We start from the raw sequence: 22,722 nt of genomic DNA, 5'->3' as shown, positions 1-22,722 counted from the left end.
ACATTTGACAAAATTAAACACATCACAAAAATGTAAGTCATCATTATTAAGTATTTGGTATTTTAGTTGACTTGAAAAGAAATTTCGCCATTTCTTAAAATAAATTAAACATCTGGATCTAAACATATAGAATTGTAACAACAAAAGGAGAGAAAACATTTACATCCACAGATGGGGAATATTACTTATTTGGGCCTAAAAATAACCCAACACTGTCATATAACTTGGATCCTGTTCCATAAATAATCATAGGAAGATTAAGCGATGGAGCGTGAAAGAACAGTATTCAAAACTTCTTTTCTGCATATACATCTGAATATGAACATCTTTAAAATTAAAGTTTTCCTTCATCTGCCAGGCAGATGATACAAAGGTCTAATCAATAATTTCATCCTGCCAAAGAAACTCATTACTCAGCCAAGGTGATGACGAAAATCCTGTCAAGAAGCCTTGTTTTGGCTAAATAAAACAACTTAATTTAGTGCAAAGTGAAAAATCTGACTCTAAACCATTCATTCTGGGATTAAACATTATGGATTTCTCTGTTATATATGCATCCCAGGCCTGGACATGTGTTAACTTCTGTCTTGCTTGGCCCTGAGGGATGACCCCGAGGGATGGCCAACCCAGTGTTCTTGCAGCCTCTTTGAAGCTACCAGGTCTGCTGGGCAGAACAAAAGCCAAGTAAAGGAGAGTTTTGGGGAAGCTAAGAATTTAGAGTTGGAAGTCCTCAAAGCCAAACTAGCATAATCTTGGTGTCCCCGCCATAACTACTCTGAAGGCTGGTCATCCATCCCCTTCTATGTGAATACTATTGTGAATGGGGAGTTCACTACCCATTTTAGTTAAAACTCTTTACATTTAAAATAGCAGAAAACCCAACTCAAACTAGTTTAAGCAAAATGGCAATTTATTTCCTCATACCGCATGGACAGTCTAAGATGATACTTTCAGTCTTGGCATGATCAAAGCTCAACCAATGTCACATTTGTTGTTGTTGTTTTTTTTTAATTCTCCTATCTGAGCTCCACAGTGACAGTGGCAATCTCCCATTCTCTCCTTCACAGTCGGTGGGAAAAGATCAACATCCTGCATAACTGAAACAAAAGCCCTAGAATTGGGTCTTTGGGCTCTAATTGGCCTAACTTGGGTCTTGTGTCCACCCCTGACCCACCCATTAGTGTGGAGAGGAGGGTAGGGTGATGCAGTGCTCTGATTTCCCAGGCTTGGTTGGATAGGGGATAACTCAGGTGCAAGGTTGGATAGGGGATAAGTCAGGTGCAACAAAATTACAATTAATGAAAAGGCAGAAGAGAAGTATCAAAGAAATCAGTCCAAATGGAAAAGAACAGATGAATGCTAGGTAACTAAACCCCTACTCACCACAATATTCTAAGTTATTCTGGTAAAGCATTCCTTTGGTTAGATAGAAATTGATTTTTGGAATTTAAAATTCCCAGTCCTAAATTTGCCTTCTGGAATTACATAGAACAAGACTACTTCCTCTTTCCAGTGGCAGTTTTTCAACTGTTTGTAAACAGATATCAAATCTCCCTTGGTCTATTCTTCTCCAGGTTAAACGTACCAACATACCAGGAAGTAGATTTTTGGGATTGGAAATAAATCAATGCATACTACTAAGTAGACACTAGGATCTTATTATGGAACTAAATATATTTTTGTTCTGTTCATCTTTGTTTCAAAGAAAATTGTTTTATTAATAAGTTTGATAATGATTAGCATTGGCAAGGCTATTGGGGAAATTGACATTTTTAAGAACAATGAGTTCTGAGAATGTTCCTTAGGTAATTTGGACTAACCATTGAAGACACGGAAGGCTGAACAAAATACTTTTCAATGTTCTTTAAAATATTAAAGAGCTAACAAAATAATGAAAAATCTCTAGGCCTAAAACCAAAGAACATGCTAAATCAGAAAAGTAAGTCTAGAACTTAAAGTTGCCTTTGTTTTGGAAGTGTTTTCTAATCTGGAAGAAATATTTGCAAAATTGAATTGTGATTTTGGCTGCCTCATGAAGTTAGATAAAAAATGTCAGGGTGTAGAACTCATCAAATTTAGGGACTTTGATAAACTATACTCAGTATTATCTAGGTCAGAAAGGGCTATACCCTCAGGATAAGGGTGAACCAGTAAGAACTCTGGTCTCTCATGAGCTTATAACCTGACTTCAAGTCATCTAAGTAATCCATGGAACTTTAAGCAGTAAACGTGGAGTTATGGTGGTCGTAGATTGATGACACACAAAAGTGCCTGACAGAAGCAAAAGCAAGTTCTTTCTGGAGAAGATCACATTATGCTGGGACTCAAATTATTCCTAAAAATAATTTTCAAATGCAATAACCTTTATATAATCAAGATAACCAGGCACCCAAGAAATTAAGACACCATGAGTAAGAACATGACGAGACAAAGGACAACAGAAACAGAGCCCAAAAGACCCCAAAGAGTGGAATTATCAGACAAGCATGCTTAGTATTTTCAAAGAAATAAAGTTAAGCTTCAGTTCCAAGTCCATTCAAGGAGAAAAGGAGTATCTCTTCAATAGATGGTGCCAGCACAACTGGATGTCCTCATTAAAAAAAAAATAAAGTTGGACTCTGTACCTCACACCATATACAAATCAAAATGAACCAATGACCTACATATAAGGCCAAATCAAAACATTCTTAGAGGAAAACAGAGGTGGGGCACCTGGATGGCTCAGTTGGTTAAGCGACCGCCTTCGCTCAGGTCATGATCCTGGAGTCCCGGGATCAAGTCTCCCATCGGGCTCCTTGCTCAGTGGGGAGTCTGCTTCTCCCTCTGACCCTCCCCTCTCTCATGTGCTCTCTCTCTCAAATAAATAAATAAAAGCTTTAAAAAAATAAAAGAAGAAAACAGAGGTATATTTTCATGACTTTGGATTTAGAAATAGATTCTTAGATACGACACCAAGATAACAAGCAACAAAAGAAAATAATACAAAATGGACTTGATTAAAATTAAAAATCTTTGTGCAAAGGGCATTATCAAGACTACCTATAGAATGGGAGATATGTACCAACCATATGTCTGACAAGAAATCAATATCCAGACTATATAAAGAACTCCTACAACTCAACAACAAAAAGACAAACAACCCAATTTAAAAATGAGCACAGGACTTGAATAGACATCTGTCCAAAGAAGATTCACAAGTGACCAGTAAGCATATGAAAAAATGCCCAATGCTATTAGTCATTATTGAAATGTATCCAGGAGATATCGCTTCATACCTACTAGGATGACAATATTTTTTTTCAAATAGGTGAATAACAAGTGTTGGTGAGGATATAGAAAAATTGGAACCCTCATACATTGCTAGTGGGAACTTAAAAAGTTGCGGTCACTGTGGAAAACAGCAGGGTGGCTCCTCAAAAAACTAAACACACAGAATAACCATATGACCCAGCAATTCTACTCTTAGGCATATATACCAAACAAAATTCAAGGCAGGTACTTGAACAAATATTTGTATGCCAATGTTCACTGCAGCATTATTCACAACAGCTAGAACATAGAAACAAACCAAGTGTCCATCAATAGATGAATGGATAAACAAAACGTGGTATATTCATACAATGGGTTGTTATTCATCCATAAAAAGGAATGAGGTTCTGATACATGCTACAATACCGACAAACCTTGAAAACATTACACTAAGTGAAATAAGCCATACATAAAAGACAAATATTATAGAATTCCACTTATATGAAATATCTAGAATAGGCGAATTCATAGAGACAAAAAAGTAGATGGTGGTCACCAGGTGCTGAGGGAAGGGAGAATGGAGAGTTATTGCTTAAGTAGTTAGAGAGATTCTGTTTAGGATGATGAAAAATTTTGGGAATAGATCATGGTGATGGTTGTACAACACTGTAAATGTAATTAATACCACTGAGTTGTAATGGTTAACCACCTTAAAATGGTTAAAATGAAAAATTTCATGAGATATATGTATGTATATATATATCCACAATTTAAAAAATTATATATCTATTTATCTATCTGTATATCCACAATGTAAAAAGAAAAAAAGAATCCAGACAGAATCTAGAGCATTTTCCTTATATTCTTTACCATTTGGCAGGGATGGAAAACCCCCACAATGAACCAAGATATATGAGGTGAATTTAAAACTAAAATAAAATATAACCCAACAGGGGCGCCTGGGTGGCTCAGTAGTTAAGCGTCTGCCTTTGGCTCAGGTCATGATCCCAGGGTCCTGGGATCGAGCCCCACATGGGGCTCCTGCTCCGCGGGAAGCTTGCTTCTCCCTCTCCCGCTCCCCCTTCTTCTGTTCCCCCTCTCACTGTGTCTCTCTCTGTCAAATAAATAAATAAAATCTTAAAAAAATAATAATCCAGCATATATCTTAGGGGCAATAAAAATTCAGTGCAGGGTCCACTCTCCACATTCCTGGTGCTTTAAAATTATGATTCAAATTCAAAAGGGTGCCCTTGCCATCTTCCCTTAGGTCTTCATCCCTTTGGAAGTCCAAAGGGGTGGCGGGTCCCAAAGGCATACAAGAGAGGCAGGAGAGGATGACAAATGACAACCATAACTGGTGCACAGAAGCTTCAGGAGTGCCAGGGTCACTTCAGAACAGTTTAACATGGAACACAAGATTAAGCCGAGCCAAACCTCAGGCAGGTAGGGGTGGCTGAAGGTACGAACCAGAGGGTGAGAATGCCCTGGGGCTGACCATGATGAACCAAGAAAGAACAAAATCAGAGCCAAACTAGAGCTGAACACAGGGTCCAAAGACAAAGAAAGGTAAAAAGCAGGGTCAGAATCCAGGGAAGGGAGGGAGGGCAGAGTGGCTAGGAATCAGGCTAGCTACTATGAGCACTGTCTAAATGTCAGCCCCTGAGCCACACTCTCAGAGGATCCACTGTCCAATGCTTCAGAACTCTATTGAGGTCATTAAAAATTCAGGTAGTCAGTCTCATAAAAATTCAGGTAGTAGGGCCCAATTCCAATTCACTGAATCAGCATCTTTGGGGGATGGACCCAGGTATACGCATTTTAACATGTTCTCAGATGATTCTTAGGCCATCTAAAGTATGAGAAGCCCAGATCAGGGGACATACGTGCAGCTCCTGAGATAGACCGGAAGTCCACAGGCTCAACGTTCCAGTTCTGCAAGTGCACTGTACGTATCCTCAGTGGGGGACTCCGCAAGTCCTGCCAACAATTTCCAATTAACATAGACTTATAACTCTAAACTGGTTAGGGCTGCAGAGTTAGCAGAGTGAGCCTACTAGTCATAGAGCATCTACCCTGTGCCAAGCACTGTGTTAACTGCTTTACTGATATTGCTACTTTCAATGCTTACTTATGAGGGTCCCATGACTATTCCATATTTACAAATGATCAAGCTGAGACTAAGAGAAGCCAAGCAACTTGTCCTGGGCTATCCAGCTGGGCAAGAGCAGCTTTGGGTTCTAGGCCAGTCTGACTCAAAGACCTGTGTTCTTTCCAACACACCAACATGTTGCAAGATTTTCAACAACAGTTTTAAAAAAAAAAAAAAAGGCAGGAAAGCAGGGCGCTGGTGGTGGAGGTTATAGCATTAATTGATGGTGAGTCTTAGGTTAATTAAAAAACTTTTCTTACCACAGCATACCCAGGGCACAGTGGTGAAGCAAGACTCTGCTGTCTTTTCTAATCATCTTGATCCCAGAGCCGGAAGGTATTGTCAGGTAATGTAATCTTGTTCAGGTCTTTTCTTCATCTAAGTGAAGGAGGGGCTGAGATTAAGTTTGGGAAGAGATTGAAAAGCAAAGCTCAGAGGGACAGATTAAAATGATGCTGAGGCACCCTGAAGCAGGAGAAAAAATGATAGGACTTTGTTGATGGAGCTGCTGAAGGGAGATAAGACACATCTCAGAGAAGGGAAGGAAAAGAAGCTGAGGAGGAAACAGAGATAAACAGGGTAGAGAGAAGAGATAAGTGGCAGCATGAGGACGAGGCAGGGAAGAGGAAGACAGGACCAGGGGCCCTGCAGGAGAGTAGGACCCAGGCCCTTTGCATTCTCTTTCTTCAGGTATATTTTTAAAGGGGGATGGGAGCCACATTCATAGAATATTTTAAGTGCCAGATCCTCATTATTCAATCTCTGAGCCTGAATAGATAGTTCCATTTGAAGGTAAAGCTAAATTTGAGTCTCTTCAAGAATGTGAGACCCTCTGGCTTTGTGCCCTTCACACTCACCCATCCATTTCCAGGTTGGCCCAATCAGACAGACTTAGAGAAGGAGGACACCAAACTTAGGATCCCCAGTGCAATCCCGTCCACCTCACATGGGAGTAGAGCCAAAGAAGAGATCACTAAGGCACTTCGTACACCTGGAAGGGCCAGAGTGCTAGGGTCAAGGACATGGGCTTTGAAGCTGCTGCAGGGTTTGAATCCCAGCTCAACTGCAGGCTACCTACTTCATGAATCTGAACTTCCATTTCCTCACCTGTCAAACAGGGATAAAACTGGCAACCCTCTCATAGAGAAACTGTTACGATTATATAAAATAATGCATGTAAAGTGCTTAGGGTAGCGTCTGACATCCAGAAAGGGCTCAAGTATTATTAGTGATGACTACTAGCACTGTTACTGGGCCCAAGCACAAAGCTAGGTGCACATAGTAGGCACCCCATAAAAATATTTATCAGTTGGATTGAGGGGGAATCGGGACATTTGCTTCTAGTCCTGTCTCACTCACCCTGGCGAGAACACAGTGACTTTACCTGTCTGGGCTTCTATTTTTCTCCCCTATCAAATGGGGATATGCTCTGGCTCTGACACAAAGTATTATGGGTTTGGAAACTCTTACAAAAGTAGGAAACTGCATAGAAACACAGAAGAGGTTATTTTCCTTACTCTACCATGTGCTTTTACCCCAAGCTGCCTACTCTCCGCCATACTTACGAAGTGTCACTGTGGCTAAGAATTTTTGCTACAATTTTCTTCATCTACCAGGGCTAAATATTTCTGCCTCATTCCTCGATTGACTCCTGACACTTGCATGAGAGGTTCAGTCCCCCAGCTTCAAGGTGTGTATGCAGAATTTCTAAACTTTTATCCTGTTTAAATCCCTTCATTCTTTTGCCTCTCAGGTACATTAAAAATGATCCAAACATTTGGAATCACAGAATGCATAATACAGATGGAGGTGACTCTGTAGACTATAAGCTGTCAGGGAAGAGGGCCTCGGTCTGTCCAGTTCATTCCTACACCCCAGCACCCAACAGGGCCCTTTGGCACATAGGAGACACCCAAGATACTTTGGTTGGATGATTGAGTGTGCTGGAAATCAAGGTTGTTGACCCAACAGCCATTCTCAGTTTCTCCCATGCTGATTGATTGTAAGTTTTGGCTAAATGGCATGTGTACACCCTGGGGGCTGAGTCATGATTGATGTAAATTAGTCCCAGATCTCTCATTCCCCTTGGCCAAAGGGTGGGCATGTGATTCAGTGAAGTTATGTCCACTGAAGCATATGGGAGGGTCTTCTGGTAACTTCTATGGCAGATTTCCCTTTTTGATAAAGGATAAAAGTCATATTAGGGGGAAAGTTCCATTCCCTTCCACCTCCTGCCTTCCTGTTTGGGATCCTTTTGTGTGAGGGCACGTTAGAGTTGTGACAGCCATATTGCAACCTTGGGGGACAAGCCAAAAGAAACCACAGAGACTCTAATATCTCATTTCTGCGAAGCTGCTGAACCAACCATCAAACAGCCTAAATCCAGATTTCTAGTTATGTGAACTAATTAAAAGTCTTTAATTAAGTCACTACTTTTTAGTATTCTCTTACTTGCAGCTGAATACCATCTTTCTAAGACAATGAATAACTGTGCCCTGAGAAGGGTCTCCCATTATCTTTAGGTACAAGAGGGCAGAGAGTTGCCTTTTTACCAAGTTCTTTATTCTGCAACAAAGGTTTCCACTTAACCAGTCTTCCATGTTTCTCTTATAATCCTAGCATCATCTCATTATCCCTCTGATGTCTCTGAAAGATTAATAGCATCCCTTTTACCCCCAGATATTCTTTCTCCATTTATCTTTTCTGTTTTCTCATTATCACTTTCCACAGACCAAATATTATATCTTGGCTTTTAATTACTTTAATGGGCCTCATCCATAGTAATTGGGACATTTAGGTCATTATCATGTCTCCTCAGATATTCTTGAACAATTTTATTGATCATCTCTTTGAGCAAAATCATGTGGGGGTACTAGACCCACATAAACTTGTAACTTAGGCCAAAAGTTGTCCTGATGAATTAGCAACAATTCCTTCTGGTGCAAAGCTGCCCTCCCTTTAGAATTGTGGCTTACAGTCATTGCTGTGCCTTAGTGTTATCCGAGGTGGTCTAAGAACTCCTGAGAGCCAGGTCTCCCCCATGCCCATTAAAATCAGGATCCTAAAAAGGAGTCAAACATCAGTATTTTTTATTACTGAAATCCCCATATGATTTCCATGTGCAGCTGACTTTAAAAATCAATGCTTTAGGCCAGTATTTCTCAATTTTTAATGTTCATACGAATAACATGGAAACCTCATTAAAATGCAGATTATGATTCTGGGCTCTACGGTGGGGACCGACATTCTGTATGGCTAACAAGCTCCCAGGTGATGACCATGGCCTGGTCTGAGCCCCATGTTTTGATTAATAAGGGTCTAGCATCTAGATTTAGTAGTCTATTTTAAGACTGGATCTAAACAAATTAAATTCCACTTGGGTACTATTGCAGCAAAAAAATGATCACTGCAAGAGAGTCAAGAACTCAGGGGGTGGTTGTTTCCATCTCTGGTTTAGTTACAGACTTAAGTGGACCAATCATCCCAGTTTGCCTGGATCCGTAAACATGTTACAGTCATTAGGGGCTCCTGAAGGGGTTCCCAGCATGTGGGACTTTGAGTTTTAAAATGGGACTAGTTGGTCACCCTCATTATGGTGGTGTTCTTCAAAAAGCAACAGAACAGCCAGGCTTTGCACTTCCACATTCTCATTCCACTTCCTGGAAATGGCAGTCCACCACAGGGTCAAGGGTGTGCTGGGAAAGATGGTTCAAGGGAAAGAAATGCTGAGTTGCATGCACCAGGAACTTAATGTGACCTCAGAAGGGTAAATAATCAGGCAGATCCAGGTGGACCTAGAAAAATCCAAGAACAGGTTTATGACATGGCCACAGAGAGAAGTTCGGGAGACATGGTTTAGGTCTGTGCTCTGGCACTGGGTCCCTGTGTAGCCTGGGGTAACTCAGTCCCCCTCAGTCTGGGCCTCAGTTTCATCAGATAAAACATGGGAGTTGAATTGCTGGATGAGTCAGGGTCTTTCCTGGACACCCCCCAACCCCCACTCCATACGCAACATGGATAAAACATACAACCGCCAAACAGCACCTTTCCAGCTCAGATGGAAAGTAAACGCATCTTCTGTTCCATGAGTGGCTATCTCCAGCACGCCCCAAGACCCTCATAACAATATTAGCATTCATCTTCTTCCAGCATCCTTCTCTTCACTGTCCTTTGATGTTCAGAGAGCTGAGAACTCACAATGCCTTTTTTTTTTTTTAATGACTATAACATGTTTACAAATCCAAATGAAATTCTATTTTGAGACCCAGCCTTCTGGTTACAAGTGGCTTCCTCCTTCTGATCTTGCCTTCACCCAGGGAGCTCACTTCTCAAATTTGTGTTTTCTTTAGAGAGACAAAGAGTCTCTCCAGCCACCCATTGCCGGATTCCTGTTAACCTTTCATTAAGCCTGCTGACAGCTGGCTCCAGCTCTTCATGAGTTAGTTCAACACAGTCCCATTTAAATGTGTCCCACCTGGCTTCATTAAGGTTCCTGCCAGGTTCTCCACTTGCAGCTTCCTCTGCGAATGCAAATAAGATTCTGAGCAAATAATATGGGGACAAGGGAAGATTGAGCTATAAAGGGGTTGGGATTGGACAACCATCAAAACACTCAGGCCGCCAGATTTTAGTTGAGCAAACTAAAATCCATTTGGACCCAACGGAGGCCAATACTGCAGTTCTGTACGCGCAAAATGTTAAATTAAGGCCCTTGCTGTGAAGTACAGGGTAGTGGTTAAGAGTGTGGAGTCCTTCCAGCCTGGTTCAAGGCCCTGCTCTGTCATAGGGGGTTGGTCCATGTGACCTTGGGCAAGTTCCTTCGCCTCTCTCTGCTTCTGTTTTCTCCACTCCAAAAGCAGGAGTAATATACCTGTTTTACTGGGCTGCTATGAGGATTCCATGAGAAATTGCCTTGAAACACTTAGTAGGAAAACTAGACCAAAGCAAATGCTGTTTAAGGATTGGATGTTATCTCTGATTTAGTCTAGAAAGGCCAAGGTCAAGGTTGCAGAAATAGGTTGTTCTAAACCCTCAAGGTTGGACTGTGGACCCACCATGTAAAAATCAGCTGTAAGAACCACGTCTCCATCAAAGTCCTTCCTTGTGCAAATGGAAAATCAATACTGATTCCATTCTGTCGCATTTCCCATGTGTGTTCCATCTCATTTAGATTTTTAAGCTCTCCAAGCGAAGTGATCCTCTCTCCTGGGCCCTAGATACTCGGAAGTTATCGTAGGAGGTTACCAATGCATCCTGATTACACGGAGAGGGAAAGAGAGAATTAACTAGACCAACAATCTCCCCTGACCAGGGAGTCTCAGTGTAAGAATTATGTATTTATTAATTCATCAGTTGGTAAAACCCACACCCTACCTCCTGGACTTTGGAGTCTCAGACTGGTTGCCTTGTTCCAGCCCGTGGCCACGTGTTGCTTGCCCAGGACGTTATCCTAACTAAGTTGGAGTGGTAAAGCCTTCAAGTGGACACAGGCACATTGCACTTAGAACAGCCCCAGCACTTCCCTCGCTCACTCATCTGTGGCAGCTGCCTGGGGCCTCAGGCTGAGCCCAGGTGCTTCTTCCACAGCAGAAGTCGGGAGACAGGACTCTCTGATCTGCATTTAGAAAAGGAGATCTGCCACAGCTCGGAGAACAAATCGGAGAGGGGAAGGACTACAGACGGGGATTTCAGGCAAACGCCAGCTTCAGTGAGGTCTCTGACACCCACCTCCACCGGGACCTTTGCCTCGTGCCGCAGGAAACTCCTGACTCTATGCCACCACACCCGCCCCCACCCCCCCAGAGCCCTGGTTAAGGGAGAATTTTTTCTCAAAAAAGAAAAGGTGAGCCAAAATTATGGTGCGGTTCTACATCGCTTCCGGCATTATTGATGAGACCCAGACCCAGGGTTGCTCCTACCATCCCTGGAGGGGGGCGCTGCACTCCGAAAGTTGGGCATAAACAGTGAGATACAAATGCATAGGAGGCAAAGGCAACTAGGGTAGAGAAGGAACCAGAAATCATGTCCCTGACACAGGGCAATTTGGAGAGACGTGAGGCCCTCCTTCCAGTATCTGGAGCGCTGCCAGAGAGAAGAGACATTACACATGTTCTGTGTAAACACAATGAGTTCCGCTACGATCCATAGGCAGATGCTGTCCGGAGACAGACTTTGTTTTAAATATTTCTAAGTCTCAGACCTACCTGAGATTGAATGATCTCCTTTAGATGTGGTAGTGAGTTCACCATCACTGAAATTATTCAAGCACAGTCTGGACGATCACTTAGCATGATGCTACCCAGGAGATTAAAGCACCTGGCAGAGAAGGTGCTAAAGGTCTCTACGGTACTTTCACTTGTGACATTAAAGCAAGACTGGATCGTGACACCAATGGAATAGATGCGGCTTTAAAAACAAAACAAAACAACACATTCTAAGACTTATTTTGACAATTCCCGGATCATGGCCCCGTCCTCAATCCTGAGAAAAAGTGGCACATTAGAGCGTGAAAAGACCATCTTCGTCTTCTCTTCCATGCTGCATGTCATCAAAGTTGTTTTTACATTCTCCAGCATTGTCTAGCCTGTAAGGAGAAAAGAGAGGCTGAGAATGGGGAACACCAGGACCAGAAATAATGGGATGTTGCTAACTCACAACGCAACTAACCATGGCTGTTAGAGTGAAAATGGCTCAGACTCCATCCTGTCTAAGCCTCTCCATTCACAGATGGGAAAACTGACGCCGCGGGAAATAAAGGGCTTTTGCCAGTCTATTCCAATAAGGGAATTAAACATTTCTATGTTTACATTAGCAAAATATAAAATCAAGATCGAAATGTGTGTATGACCTTGGAAAGCTGCCTTGCTGAGTCTCAGTTCCCCTACTTGTTAATATTTGTTAATAGATATTTTCGTATTGATGCAATTAAGTGAAGCCACAGTCTTCATCACAGTTTACACCAGATCTTTTCATTTCTTTCCCAAAAAGCTATAGAACAGGACCAATATCCAAAATCTCTTTCCAAAGACTCTTCAAACTATTTAAAACAAAACAAAACAAAAAACTGCTCTTATGGTCTAATATTGGGCAGAGGAACCAAATCCCAGGAATGATATTCTACATGTTTTTCATTTTCCATACTGCCAACTCTCTTCTCCATAAACTCCTGTTTAACAATGTCTTTTAAAATGAATCACCTAGGGATGCGGTGGTGGCTCATTTAAGTGTCTGCCTTTGGCTCAGGTCATGATCCCAGAGTCCTGGGATCAAGTCCTGCATCAGGCTCCTTGCTCAGCAGGGAGCCTGCTTCTCCCTCGGCCTACCGCTCCCCCTGCTTGTACTCTCTCACAAATAAGTAAGTAAGTAAGTAAGTAAATAAATAAATAAATAAATAAAATGAATTGCCCAGAGTTGAACAAAGAATTCTGAGCACAGAGGACAAAGACATATCACCTTCCTTCTTTTGCATGCCATGCTTCTATTAATGCAAACTGCCTTTATATTTGTATTTCAGACAAACATAACATAGTGTTAACCAAGACAGAGGTTAAAGTGAGTTAAATCCCACATTTTTTCACCTCTAATGCCATACTTCTCCAACCCTGTATTTAATCAGAACACGAGCACAAGTCATTAAACCACTGAGTAGTATCTAATCATTTGTAACAGCTTGTACAATCATTACAACAATCAGTCATGCAAGATGAATTACCTTGTGTGTTTCGGGAACCAACTGGTTTTCATGACTTTCCCTGAAAAGACAAGGCCATAGGATAAGCAGAGTAGCTGTGCTAGAACATGTGAAATGCTGGGAAAGCCCAAAGCTGCCCTACCAAGAGCGGAGTTGGACCAAAGGTGAGAATTGAGGGAATGGTTTTGGCAGGGAAAGCTGTTCCTTTAATCAGATCAAGTGATTGCTTCTTCGGGCCCCAAGGCAGTGCCCATCAATTACACATCTGTTCCCATGTTGTGGGCAATAGTGTTAAGCTGCTTCATTCTTTTTTTTTTTTTTTAAGATTTTATTTATTTATTTGACAGAGAGAGAGATAGACAGAGAGAACACAAGCAAGGGGAGCAGCAGAGGGAGAAGGCGAAGTGGGCTTCCCGCTGAGCAGGGAGCCTGATGCGGGGCTCAATCCCAGGACCCTGGGATCATGACCCGAGCCGAAGGCAGATGCCCAACTGACTGAGCCACCCAGGCGCCCCATGCTGCTTCATTCTTAAGTCATTTGCCCACCCAGAATTCAAGCACTCACTTGAGTTTTAAAACACCTCCTTAGGAGACATACTCAGAAATTCCAAAACTGTGTGAGAACCAATGTCCTCTGCCTTTATGAGGGCTTTGTAGGAAGGCTAATGGCAGGCTTCCCACTGAGTTCCGAATTGCCTTTGTCAGTGTTCACTAGGGACAGGTACTGAAATATGCAAGTTTCACTACTGTTGCTTGAACAGGCCAAGCTGGTTAGCAGTCGTATCTCCTCATTTGCCACCTCGAAACAGTTTCTCTTAATGACTACAGAACAATTTTCCCCCATTTTACAGCAGGACCAGATGTCACATGCCTCTACTTTGCATGACAACTATAAACCCTGTTCCATGACTCCTTTTTGCAGCGTGTTAAAACTATTTTTTTGACAATGAGGGGTGGGGGTGGAAGGTGTAAGGTCACAGACCAGCTGGGGAATCTAATAACAACCGTGGACCCCACCCCCTGAGAAGTGCAGATAGGAACATGCAAGTACCTTTGCACAGGATTTCAAGGGATTCACTTTCCCCTGAGGTCTATCTGTCGAGCCCAGGTAAACAAATCTTGCTTTAAGGGAAGAAGAAGCCCGAGATTATTCATGGCTTTCTTCCTGGGGCAGTCCTAGCCAGAGGAGGAGCCTGGGCCAGGGTTTCCTCTGCCCTAAGACAATGATGATAATAATAGCACTTTTCACTTAAGGCAGTCATGAGAAGGAAAGCAGTTAGACACATCAGGAGTATAACAGCAGGACTGCCAGAGATTGAATTTCCAGAGAATGAAGGTGCTCTTGTTTTTCTTTTCCAAAATATAAACTCCATCAGGAAGATGATAACATGAAGGCTTTAGCATCCAAGGGAGAAGGAGTTTCCCTGTTACTTCCTTGACCAGGATGGAGACAATGATGGAAAGGGGACTCTGAGGGAAGGAGACAGGGGCAGGAAGCAGAATCAGTCCACCCCCAGATCCTCCTAGAGGCTCCACAGCTCCAAAGGGCACCATCCCACCCGGGGCCTGCCCTCCTTACCTCGAAGGAAAAACGCCACAAGCAACACCAACAGCACGAATCCCAGGGAGGGAACGATGATCATTAGCAGGTCGGAGTTGATGGCCATTTTTACCTGGTGAGACACAGGGAAGGCGACTGGGCCAGTCCTTTCTGAACATTACCCCCGCACGATTTTCCTGTCCCAGTCATACCTTCCACTCACCAAGTAGCTTCATTGCTTGTCCCCCACCCCCACTTTGCCTGATAGGGCTCAAGATCAAAACAAAGCAGGCTTACAAATCAGAATTTCTTGGAAAATCTCTGAAAACCTGGAACATTTACTCAGACCGCCCAATTTTCCTGTCTTCGACCTCAGGCATATGGGCTGTGGGGTTCAGGGGTCTGAAGATAGGAAATCTACCCAGTCCCAGGCAGCTCTCTTCACAGCTGACTCAGCCCTCCAGAGGCAACAAGATTCAAGAGAAAATGGAACTCAATTTCAAATTTTCTACAGCACCGGTTCTCAAAGTGTAGCCAGGGGACCCATGAGATCAAAATGATTTTCACGAAACATTATTTGCCATTTTCACTGTCACTCTCATGAGATGGACAGTGGGGTTTTCCCCTAGGTGACTTCACAAGTAATGTGCTGAGGTCATCCTTCCGATGCTAGAATATGCAGGCAGATAAGAGAATTTCTGCCTCCCGGTCAGGCGGACACTCACGAGATTTGCAGAAATGTAAAACAATGTCACCTAATGCCATTTTTCTAATATTTTTTCATTTGGGAAAATATAGTTATTTTTCATAAAGTGTTACTTACGTCAACATGTCATGGGTTTGTTTTGTTATTCTTGCTTTTAAATGAATTAATAAACATCATTTTTAATTTCTGTTTTAATGTTTATGAGTATAAAGGGGTCCTGACACCTTTTCTCGACACAGCAGCAAGGAGGGGCAACAATCTCCCTCTCAGGAGGGAGAAGGGAAAGAAGAAAGAAGGGATGGGGGGGCCTTCACTTTTCCCTTATAGGTGTCGATACTGCCTGCAGTTTTTACTTAAAGCGGCTTGAATCACTTTTGTGATAATAAGAATTAATGAAGGGTACACTCAGCAAATAAGAAGGATGCTGGTGGCAAGTGTTGATCCTGCAGGATGTCACTAATCCTGGGCCACACAGAAGGCACACATAATGATTTTTCCATGATTTTGTACTTTTTATTTCTTTTTGTTTTTCAAGGTGTCTGCACATAGAGAGGTAACGATAGGAACGTTATTTCTGCCAAGAGCACAAGGCACCAGTCTACAAATTGCTTAGCTATTTCCCCACAGTTGCTGCTCAGATATATTTGCCTCCCCAGTTATTTCTGCAAACCTCTATTGTGGATTTTAAAAATCGAAGTCATATGCTTCAAATACTTCACAAAAATTTTACCTGTTCTGATTCTACTCCATTTGGCACAGGCATTTCTGTCTCCGTTGCTGGGAAGGAAAAAGGGGGAAAATGTTTATATTTCCTGTGGGGGAATAAAATACCACATCCTGCAATGGGCATTTCAAAGCTCATCTGGAATTTTAGTTGATGTGTTTAATCTTGTAATCCCATCTTCCCTTTTTCTATATGATTTATTTACAACACATTTCTTTTAAGATGATTTTATCTGAAGCTCGTCTACTATCCAACATTATCCCACAGGAACATCTCCATTTTATAGATGGGTAGAATGGGGCACTAGGCCAGCTGGCGACTGGATCTAAATTTTCGGCAGGTGCCAGCAATGCATCCAGGATTTTTACCCAGTAAGAAAACATGCCTATCAGTTAACAAATACTTATTAAGCATTTATCATAGGCCATGTACTCTGCTAGCTGCACCATCAGCCTCGTTGACGAAATTTACAACTTAGTGCAGGAAACCAAATTAAAGTAAATAAGGTGAATAGTTGAAAAAAATAATGTTACAATTGTGCAACATCCTGGGAATAAATAGTACAATACGTACAATAAATAGATATGGAGAGGGACATATCACAAGGATGGCTGACCTCTTCTGGAGGATCAAGGGTAGGTATCCTTGAGAATGTAAAGTTTAAGCTGAGTCATGGGCTCATTTATTTATAACTGATAGTTGAGTTCAACAAGTGAGTCATACTGTGCTAAGCACTGTCCCAGGCACTTAGAACACTAAGATGAATACAGCATGCCCCGCGCCAACCATGAAATTCACAGTACATTAGACAATGAGGACCAGAAGGTCATTTCAGCCTCATAGGCCACGGGTAACGATGGGCTGTGAGAGGTTGCTGGGGAGGGCGGGCAGAGGGAGAGGCACGTAGCCCAACATCGTAGCTCAGTGAGAGCTGCTAGGATAAAACTCCTTGAGGACAGTGTCCCTCTCTGCTTGCTCAACAGGGGAACCCTAACACAGCCTGGCACACACTTGGTGCTCAATAAGTGTTTGTTGAATGAATAACATTTGAGCTGAGTTAAAGTTGTGTAAGAATTAGCAAAGAAAGATGGTAAAGGCCTTTTAGGAAGCGCAGCCCCAGCAAGGCCATGGAAGCATGAAACAGTGTGCTTCTGGGTGGAATGGCAGGCAGCCGTGAAGGCAGAGAATGGGGGGGGTGGGGCTGGGGAGGAGTGGCAGGGGATGACCACAGAGACGGGCAGGAACCGGTCAGGGAAGGCCTTTGTTTCATGCTGGTAAGTCTCCGTTTAATTCTGTAAGCAGTGGGACACCACAGAAACATTTTAAGCATGCTATGGTCAAGTTAAGAGAATAAGGAAATAGCCAAGATGAGATGATCAATTACCATCTGATCCCAGGTCCGAAATTCAGAGCTAACAGAAATGAAGGGAGAGAGAGAGATTCTAGAAATGCTTAGCAAGGAGATCAAGAGCATGTGGACATTGAACGTCAGGGTGAGAAAGAAACAAGTCTTAGATAACTCGCAGATTCCTTCTTGAGACTCTGGGCCATTGCCTCACTGTCCTCCTAGACTGGGCACAGCCAAAGCAGAAAGGGCAGTCCAGGGAAGAAAGGTGCCAAGCTCAAATCCATAGGCATCGAGTAAGGCACCCGAGAGACACACGCAAACACCACTCGCCTCACATGCAGTTGATGGATTCGAATCTGAACCAAAATCAGGGAAAGGTTGGAGTTGCAGATACTGGTTCGGGAGTTGTCAGTCTCCAGGGAGCAGTTAAAATCCACTGAATGTATAAGAAATCCAAGGGTCGCATGTCAGAGAGAGAAGAGCAGGAATCCTAAGAAACCCCAGCACTTGAAAGGTGGACAGAGAAGGCAAAGGAGAAAGAAGCAGAAGAAACAAACAGCAGGGAGCAGAAAGTGAGACCAGTGTCATGGAAGCCAGGGCAGGAGAAAATGCCTGGAAAGGATATGAAATCGTAGGTGCAATAAAACCTGCTGATAGAAACAGAACATAAAGTTGCACATAGACAAGGGCTGAGTATAGTAAAAATCTAGGTGAATAATTACTGAAATTGATCATTGTTTCTCCCAAGTTTCCTTGCACTCGAGGCAGAAGAAAAAATGTGATAGGTTTTCTGAGGCTCATAGTTTGGTACAAGAGAGCTTATTTGTTCGACAGGAAAGTGACTTGTTGAATGCCTACGAGCATAAAACTCGGAGGGGAAGATTCAGCATGTTTTCATATCCTACAACTCAGTTATTGTTGTTTTTCTCTCCACTATTATTCCCTAGAGCTGGGAATTGCAGGTAAGAATTCAAAACTCCTACCCCTGTTCTGTCAAAATCCTATAGTATTAAAATCATTTGTGATGCATAAGACCGAAATTGAAACCACCAAAGAGAAAAGCCAGCCTAGGTCAGTTTTGTCAGAGCTAATCCGTATTTTAAATAGGAACTGTCTAATGGCAGAGACATTTTGCAAACACAAGAGCTGCGGGGTGATACCGACCCCCACTTCCTCTCCCCCTCCCCCCTTCCTTTTCTTCCTCCTCTTCTTTCTCCGCCTCTTCCTCCCCCACTTCCTCTTTTTCCTCCTCCTCCTCTTCCTCTTCTTCTGAAAATGCCAAAAGCCCCACTGAGAAGCTCTCCAAAGCCACAGTGTTAGATGGTGTTAGACACTGAATAGCAACAAGGCACACGAGTGGACGGCGATTTTTGTTCCTTGTGAAACAGCGATGCTAACAGCTAGGGCATGGGGCAGACAAGTGAAGACTACTCATTTCTGGGTCTTCCGTGCTATCTTGGCCCTTACATTCTTAAGACCCTGAACTCTTAAACAAGCACATTCGGGCAAAGACAGGAGCGCCCCCCACCCCCGCCCCAAGACTTGCAAGAAAAGCAATTCTGTGGGAGGGGAACTGTGGTAAGTTGAATAGTGTCCTCCTCAAATGTGTGTGCCCTCAGAACCTCCAACTGTGAACTTGTAGAAATAGGGCATCTTTGCGGATGTAATTAGTTTAAGGATATTGAGATGAAACCATCCTAGATTTAGGATAGGCCCTAAATCCAATGGCAGGTGTCCTTATAAGGAGAGGAGGCACAGAGAGACACACACAAAGAAGGCCACGTAAGGACGGGCAGAGATTGAAGGGATGTGGCCTCAAGCCAGGGAATCCCAGGGGCACCAGAAGCTGGAAGAGGCAAAGGGAGGATCTTCCCTTAGAGCCTTTAGAGAGAGCATGGCCCCACTGACACCTCAATTTTAGGACTTCTGACTTCCAGAACCATAAAGATAATAAATTTGTGTCGTTTCACATCACTACATTTCTGGTAAGTTTTTATTTACAGCATCCCTGGGAAAATAATACAGAGACACAGTGGTCATTACGATCTTCCCCTGGGGATGGGCACAAGGGATGCAAGGAAGAGTGACCTTTCATTTAAAAAAAAATTTTTTTTTAAGATTTTATTTATTCGTTTTGACAGAGAGAGACACAGCGAGAGAGGGAACACAAGCAGGGAGAGTGGGAGAGGGAGAAGCAGGCTTCCCACGGAGCAGGAAGCCCAATGCGGGGCTCAATCCCAGGACCCTGAGATCATGACCTGAGCCGAAGGCAGACGCTTAACGACTGAGCCACCCAGGCGCCCCTCACTTAAAAATTTTTTATGCACTTTGTACCTTCACCATATATATGTTTTCTATCCAAAAGAAATTAATTAACATGTAATAACAATAAAAGAATCTTCAACTTAACTATACTTTTCCCAGCTCTATGGACTCACCAATACCTGATTAATAATTAGATTTGCCTACGGGGTGAGAACATATTTACATGAAAAAATACCAAAACATGGACACTCTTGGCAGAGTTCTCATTGTAAATTAGTAACTTGGCTTGCTGGTTTAATTTTAGGCTCTTGACTGAGTTCTTGGTAGGCATGGGTATTCTGGCAAAATGGAATTCCTGCAAAACTTAAGCCCAGACCTTGGAGCGCTGTGAGGCTGCACCTGGGCCGCCCCCACCCTTCACTGTCACTGAGTGTCTGTGTATCCCACATTTCCTGACTGCGTGACCTTAGGCACAACATTACCTCTTTCTGAGCCACAGGTTATTCATCCGAAAATGCTGGTATTGCACAACTGATCTCCTATGTCCTTTTTATCCTTTATATTTCTGGATGCCTTTTTACAAAGAATTTGAATGACCCGAGAAAATGATCATTTCACAGTAATTTTTTAAAAAGGATGAAAAGCTATAATTAGTATAGGAATTGAGTATGTAAATACTTAAGAACATACAAACACATGCATACATCTTGTTCCACAAAGAAAATTTAAAAATCCTGAAAGACGACATGCATCTGACTTTGAATGGAAATATTATAGGCAATTAAAATTTTTTTCAGTACTTTGTATACTTTCTAAATTTTCTCAAATGAGAGAATTTTAACTGTAAAATATATACCACATGTTAATCACTGGAAACTTTGCAAGATGCCTGGGTCAAGAGCAAATTCTTGGGGTGTGTATCATTTCTCTGAAGCAATGCCACAGGGACCTTCTAAGCGAAACTTTGGAGATCGCTGTTAGAAACCCATTAACTCACAGCTAAAGACGAGCTGAGTGTTGCTATTAGTAAGACACACCCCTAGATATGAGTACTGACATACAAAGATGTTCAGGATATATATATGTATATAAAGTGAGCTTCTTTGTTTGCTTGCTTTTAAAGAATGATTGCATATAAAAACCAGGGAAATCCAAGTAGAGTTTGTAGACTTGTTAATCATATGATGCCAATATCAGTTTCCCTCTTTGACCATGTGCTATAGTTATGTAAGATGTTTGGGGGAAGGTGGAGGAATGTATAGATTTCTCTGTACTATTTTTGCAAGTTTGTGTTGATTCTAATATTGTCTCAAAACAAAAAGCTTTTAAAAAGTGGTTTAAATATCAGCATTTCATATGGTTCAACCTAATATATGCATGATACATAGTTGCTTTGCAATAAAGATTTGTTGAACAAAAATTGTTCAATGGATGTTAAAGCAAGCTTTAAAATTATTTTGTAAAAATTTTTAAAATTTTTGTAAAAAACAATGATAGATGTTACTACGTCATTAGAAAAAGAAAATGATCCGGAGTGCCTGGGTGGCTCAGTCGGTTAAGCATTAGGCTCTTGATTTTGGCTCAGGTCATGATCTCAGGATCCTGGGATTGAGGCCCATGTTGGGCTCCAACCTGTACATGGAGCCTGCTTGGGATTCTCTCTCTCTCCCTCTCCCTCTGCCCCTCCCTTGCTCTCTCTCTAAAAATAAAAAAATACATATTTTTAAAAAAGAAAAAGAAAATGATCTGAAAGGATATAGCCCACACTGGAGTAATTATTTCTTCTTCTTGGTCATTTAGGGTGAGGGGTTGGGAAGAATGTTTGGAATGTTCACTTTATACTGTTTTACTGTTTTCTTTTACAAGAGCATGTACTTGGGGCACCTGGGTGGCTCAGTCATTAAGCATCTGCCTTTGGCTCAGGTCATGATCCCAGGATCCTGGGATCGAGCCCCACGTGGGGCTCCCAGCTCGGCGGGGAGTCTGCTTCTCCCTCTCCCACTCCCCCTGCTTGTGTTCTCTCTCTGGCTGTCTCTCTCTCTGTCAAATAAATAAAATCTTAAAAAAAAAAAAAAACCACAAGAGCATGTACTTATTTTAAACATATAAAAAATAAAGTGTAAATGTGAAGACCGTAACATAAAAACACCCCCTTTACCTTTCAAGGACTTATCATCCGGGGTAGGGTAGGAAGCAATATTCAGTGCCTGTACTGGAAGAGCCCTGTTGAAAGAGACTCACATCTGCTCTTTCTAAAGAATGTGTCCTGTATCTGGATGGTGTAGATCAAGGGTTGGCAAACTATGACCTGAAGGTCAAATCCACTCTGCTGCCTGTTTTTGTATAGCCTGAGAGCTAAGAATTGTTTTTATATTTTTTAGTGGTTTAGAAAAAAAACAAAAAAAGAATAACTCATAACACATGTAAACTACAGGCAATTCATATTTCCATGTCAATCAATAAAGTTTTATTGCAGCACGGTGGTAACCATTTGTTCACGTTACCTCTGGCTGCTTTTGCACAAAAGGGCCAAGCTGAGTAGTTGAGACTAGCAGCATGGCTTGTAAGGCCTAAAATAGGTACTATCTGGCCCTTTACAGGAAAAGTTTGCTGACTTCTTGTGTAGTTATCAGAGTATAATTTTAATCTTAAAACCTTCAGACCTTCAGACCCTAGGGTGATGAGACTTACCCTTCACGGTGGTTATGCCTAAGGTGGTAGACTCGAACCCACCCACAAAAATAAAACTATGTGCTCTTTGCAGATCTGGAATGGCATTGAATTTTTAGATAAGAAAATCTTTTAAAATCCATTTTGAATTATCACCCCTGTTCCCATCCCATTGGGCAGAGATTGTCTTCAAAATTACTAGGTACTCCCTGTCAAAATCAATTTATTGAGCACTACAGTGTGCCTGGCATAGTGATAAGCACTTCATGTAAATGATCTCATTTAATGTTTATACAATCCATTCTACAGACATATAAACTGAGGCTGAAAGAGTTTAAATCACTCACCCAAGGTAATATACATAATAAAAGGAAATTTGAA

At 42.2% G+C, this 22,722-nt stretch overlaps 1 protein-coding gene across 3 annotated transcripts in view; it reads right to left on the bottom strand.

Moving 5' to 3' along the window:
• Positions 1–891: 891 nt before the first annotated feature.
• TIMD4 (T cell immunoglobulin and mucin domain containing 4) overlaps positions 892–22,722 on the bottom strand; it is a 43,439-nt gene continuing 21,608 nt past the window's right edge. Inside the window, exons 5-12 of one of the 3 annotated variants that reach the window (XM_025867159.2) lie at positions 16,065–16,111; positions 14,668–14,761; positions 13,110–13,149; positions 11,602–11,981; positions 10,772–11,012; positions 10,453–10,651; positions 5,659–5,776; positions 892–2,874 (exon numbers count right to left, since the gene is read on the bottom strand). In XM_025867159.2, the coding sequence (XP_025722944.1) occupies positions 11,897–11,981; positions 13,110–13,149; positions 14,668–14,761; positions 16,065–16,111 (266 nt within the window). In that variant the 3' untranslated portion in view covers positions 892–2,874; positions 5,659–5,776; positions 10,453–10,651; positions 10,772–11,012; positions 11,602–11,896. Of the gene's footprint in view, positions 2,875–5,658; positions 5,777–8,470; positions 10,652–10,771; positions 11,013–11,601; positions 11,982–13,109; positions 13,150–14,667; positions 14,762–16,064; positions 16,112–22,722 lie in introns of those variants that run through there. The other 2 variants (XM_025867161.2, XM_073890565.1) reach the window with 2 other exon arrangements.

The sequence above is a fragment of the Callorhinus ursinus genome, unplaced genomic scaffold (genome assembly GCF_003265705.2).
Source record: "Callorhinus ursinus isolate GAN/ISIS: 27379988/994484 unplaced genomic scaffold, GSC_fseal_2.0 scaffold3, whole genome shotgun sequence".
In the NCBI taxonomy this organism is placed as follows: Eukaryota; Metazoa; Chordata; class Mammalia; order Carnivora; family Otariidae; genus Callorhinus; species Callorhinus ursinus.
This window is presented reverse-complemented; position numbering and strand designations above follow the sequence as displayed.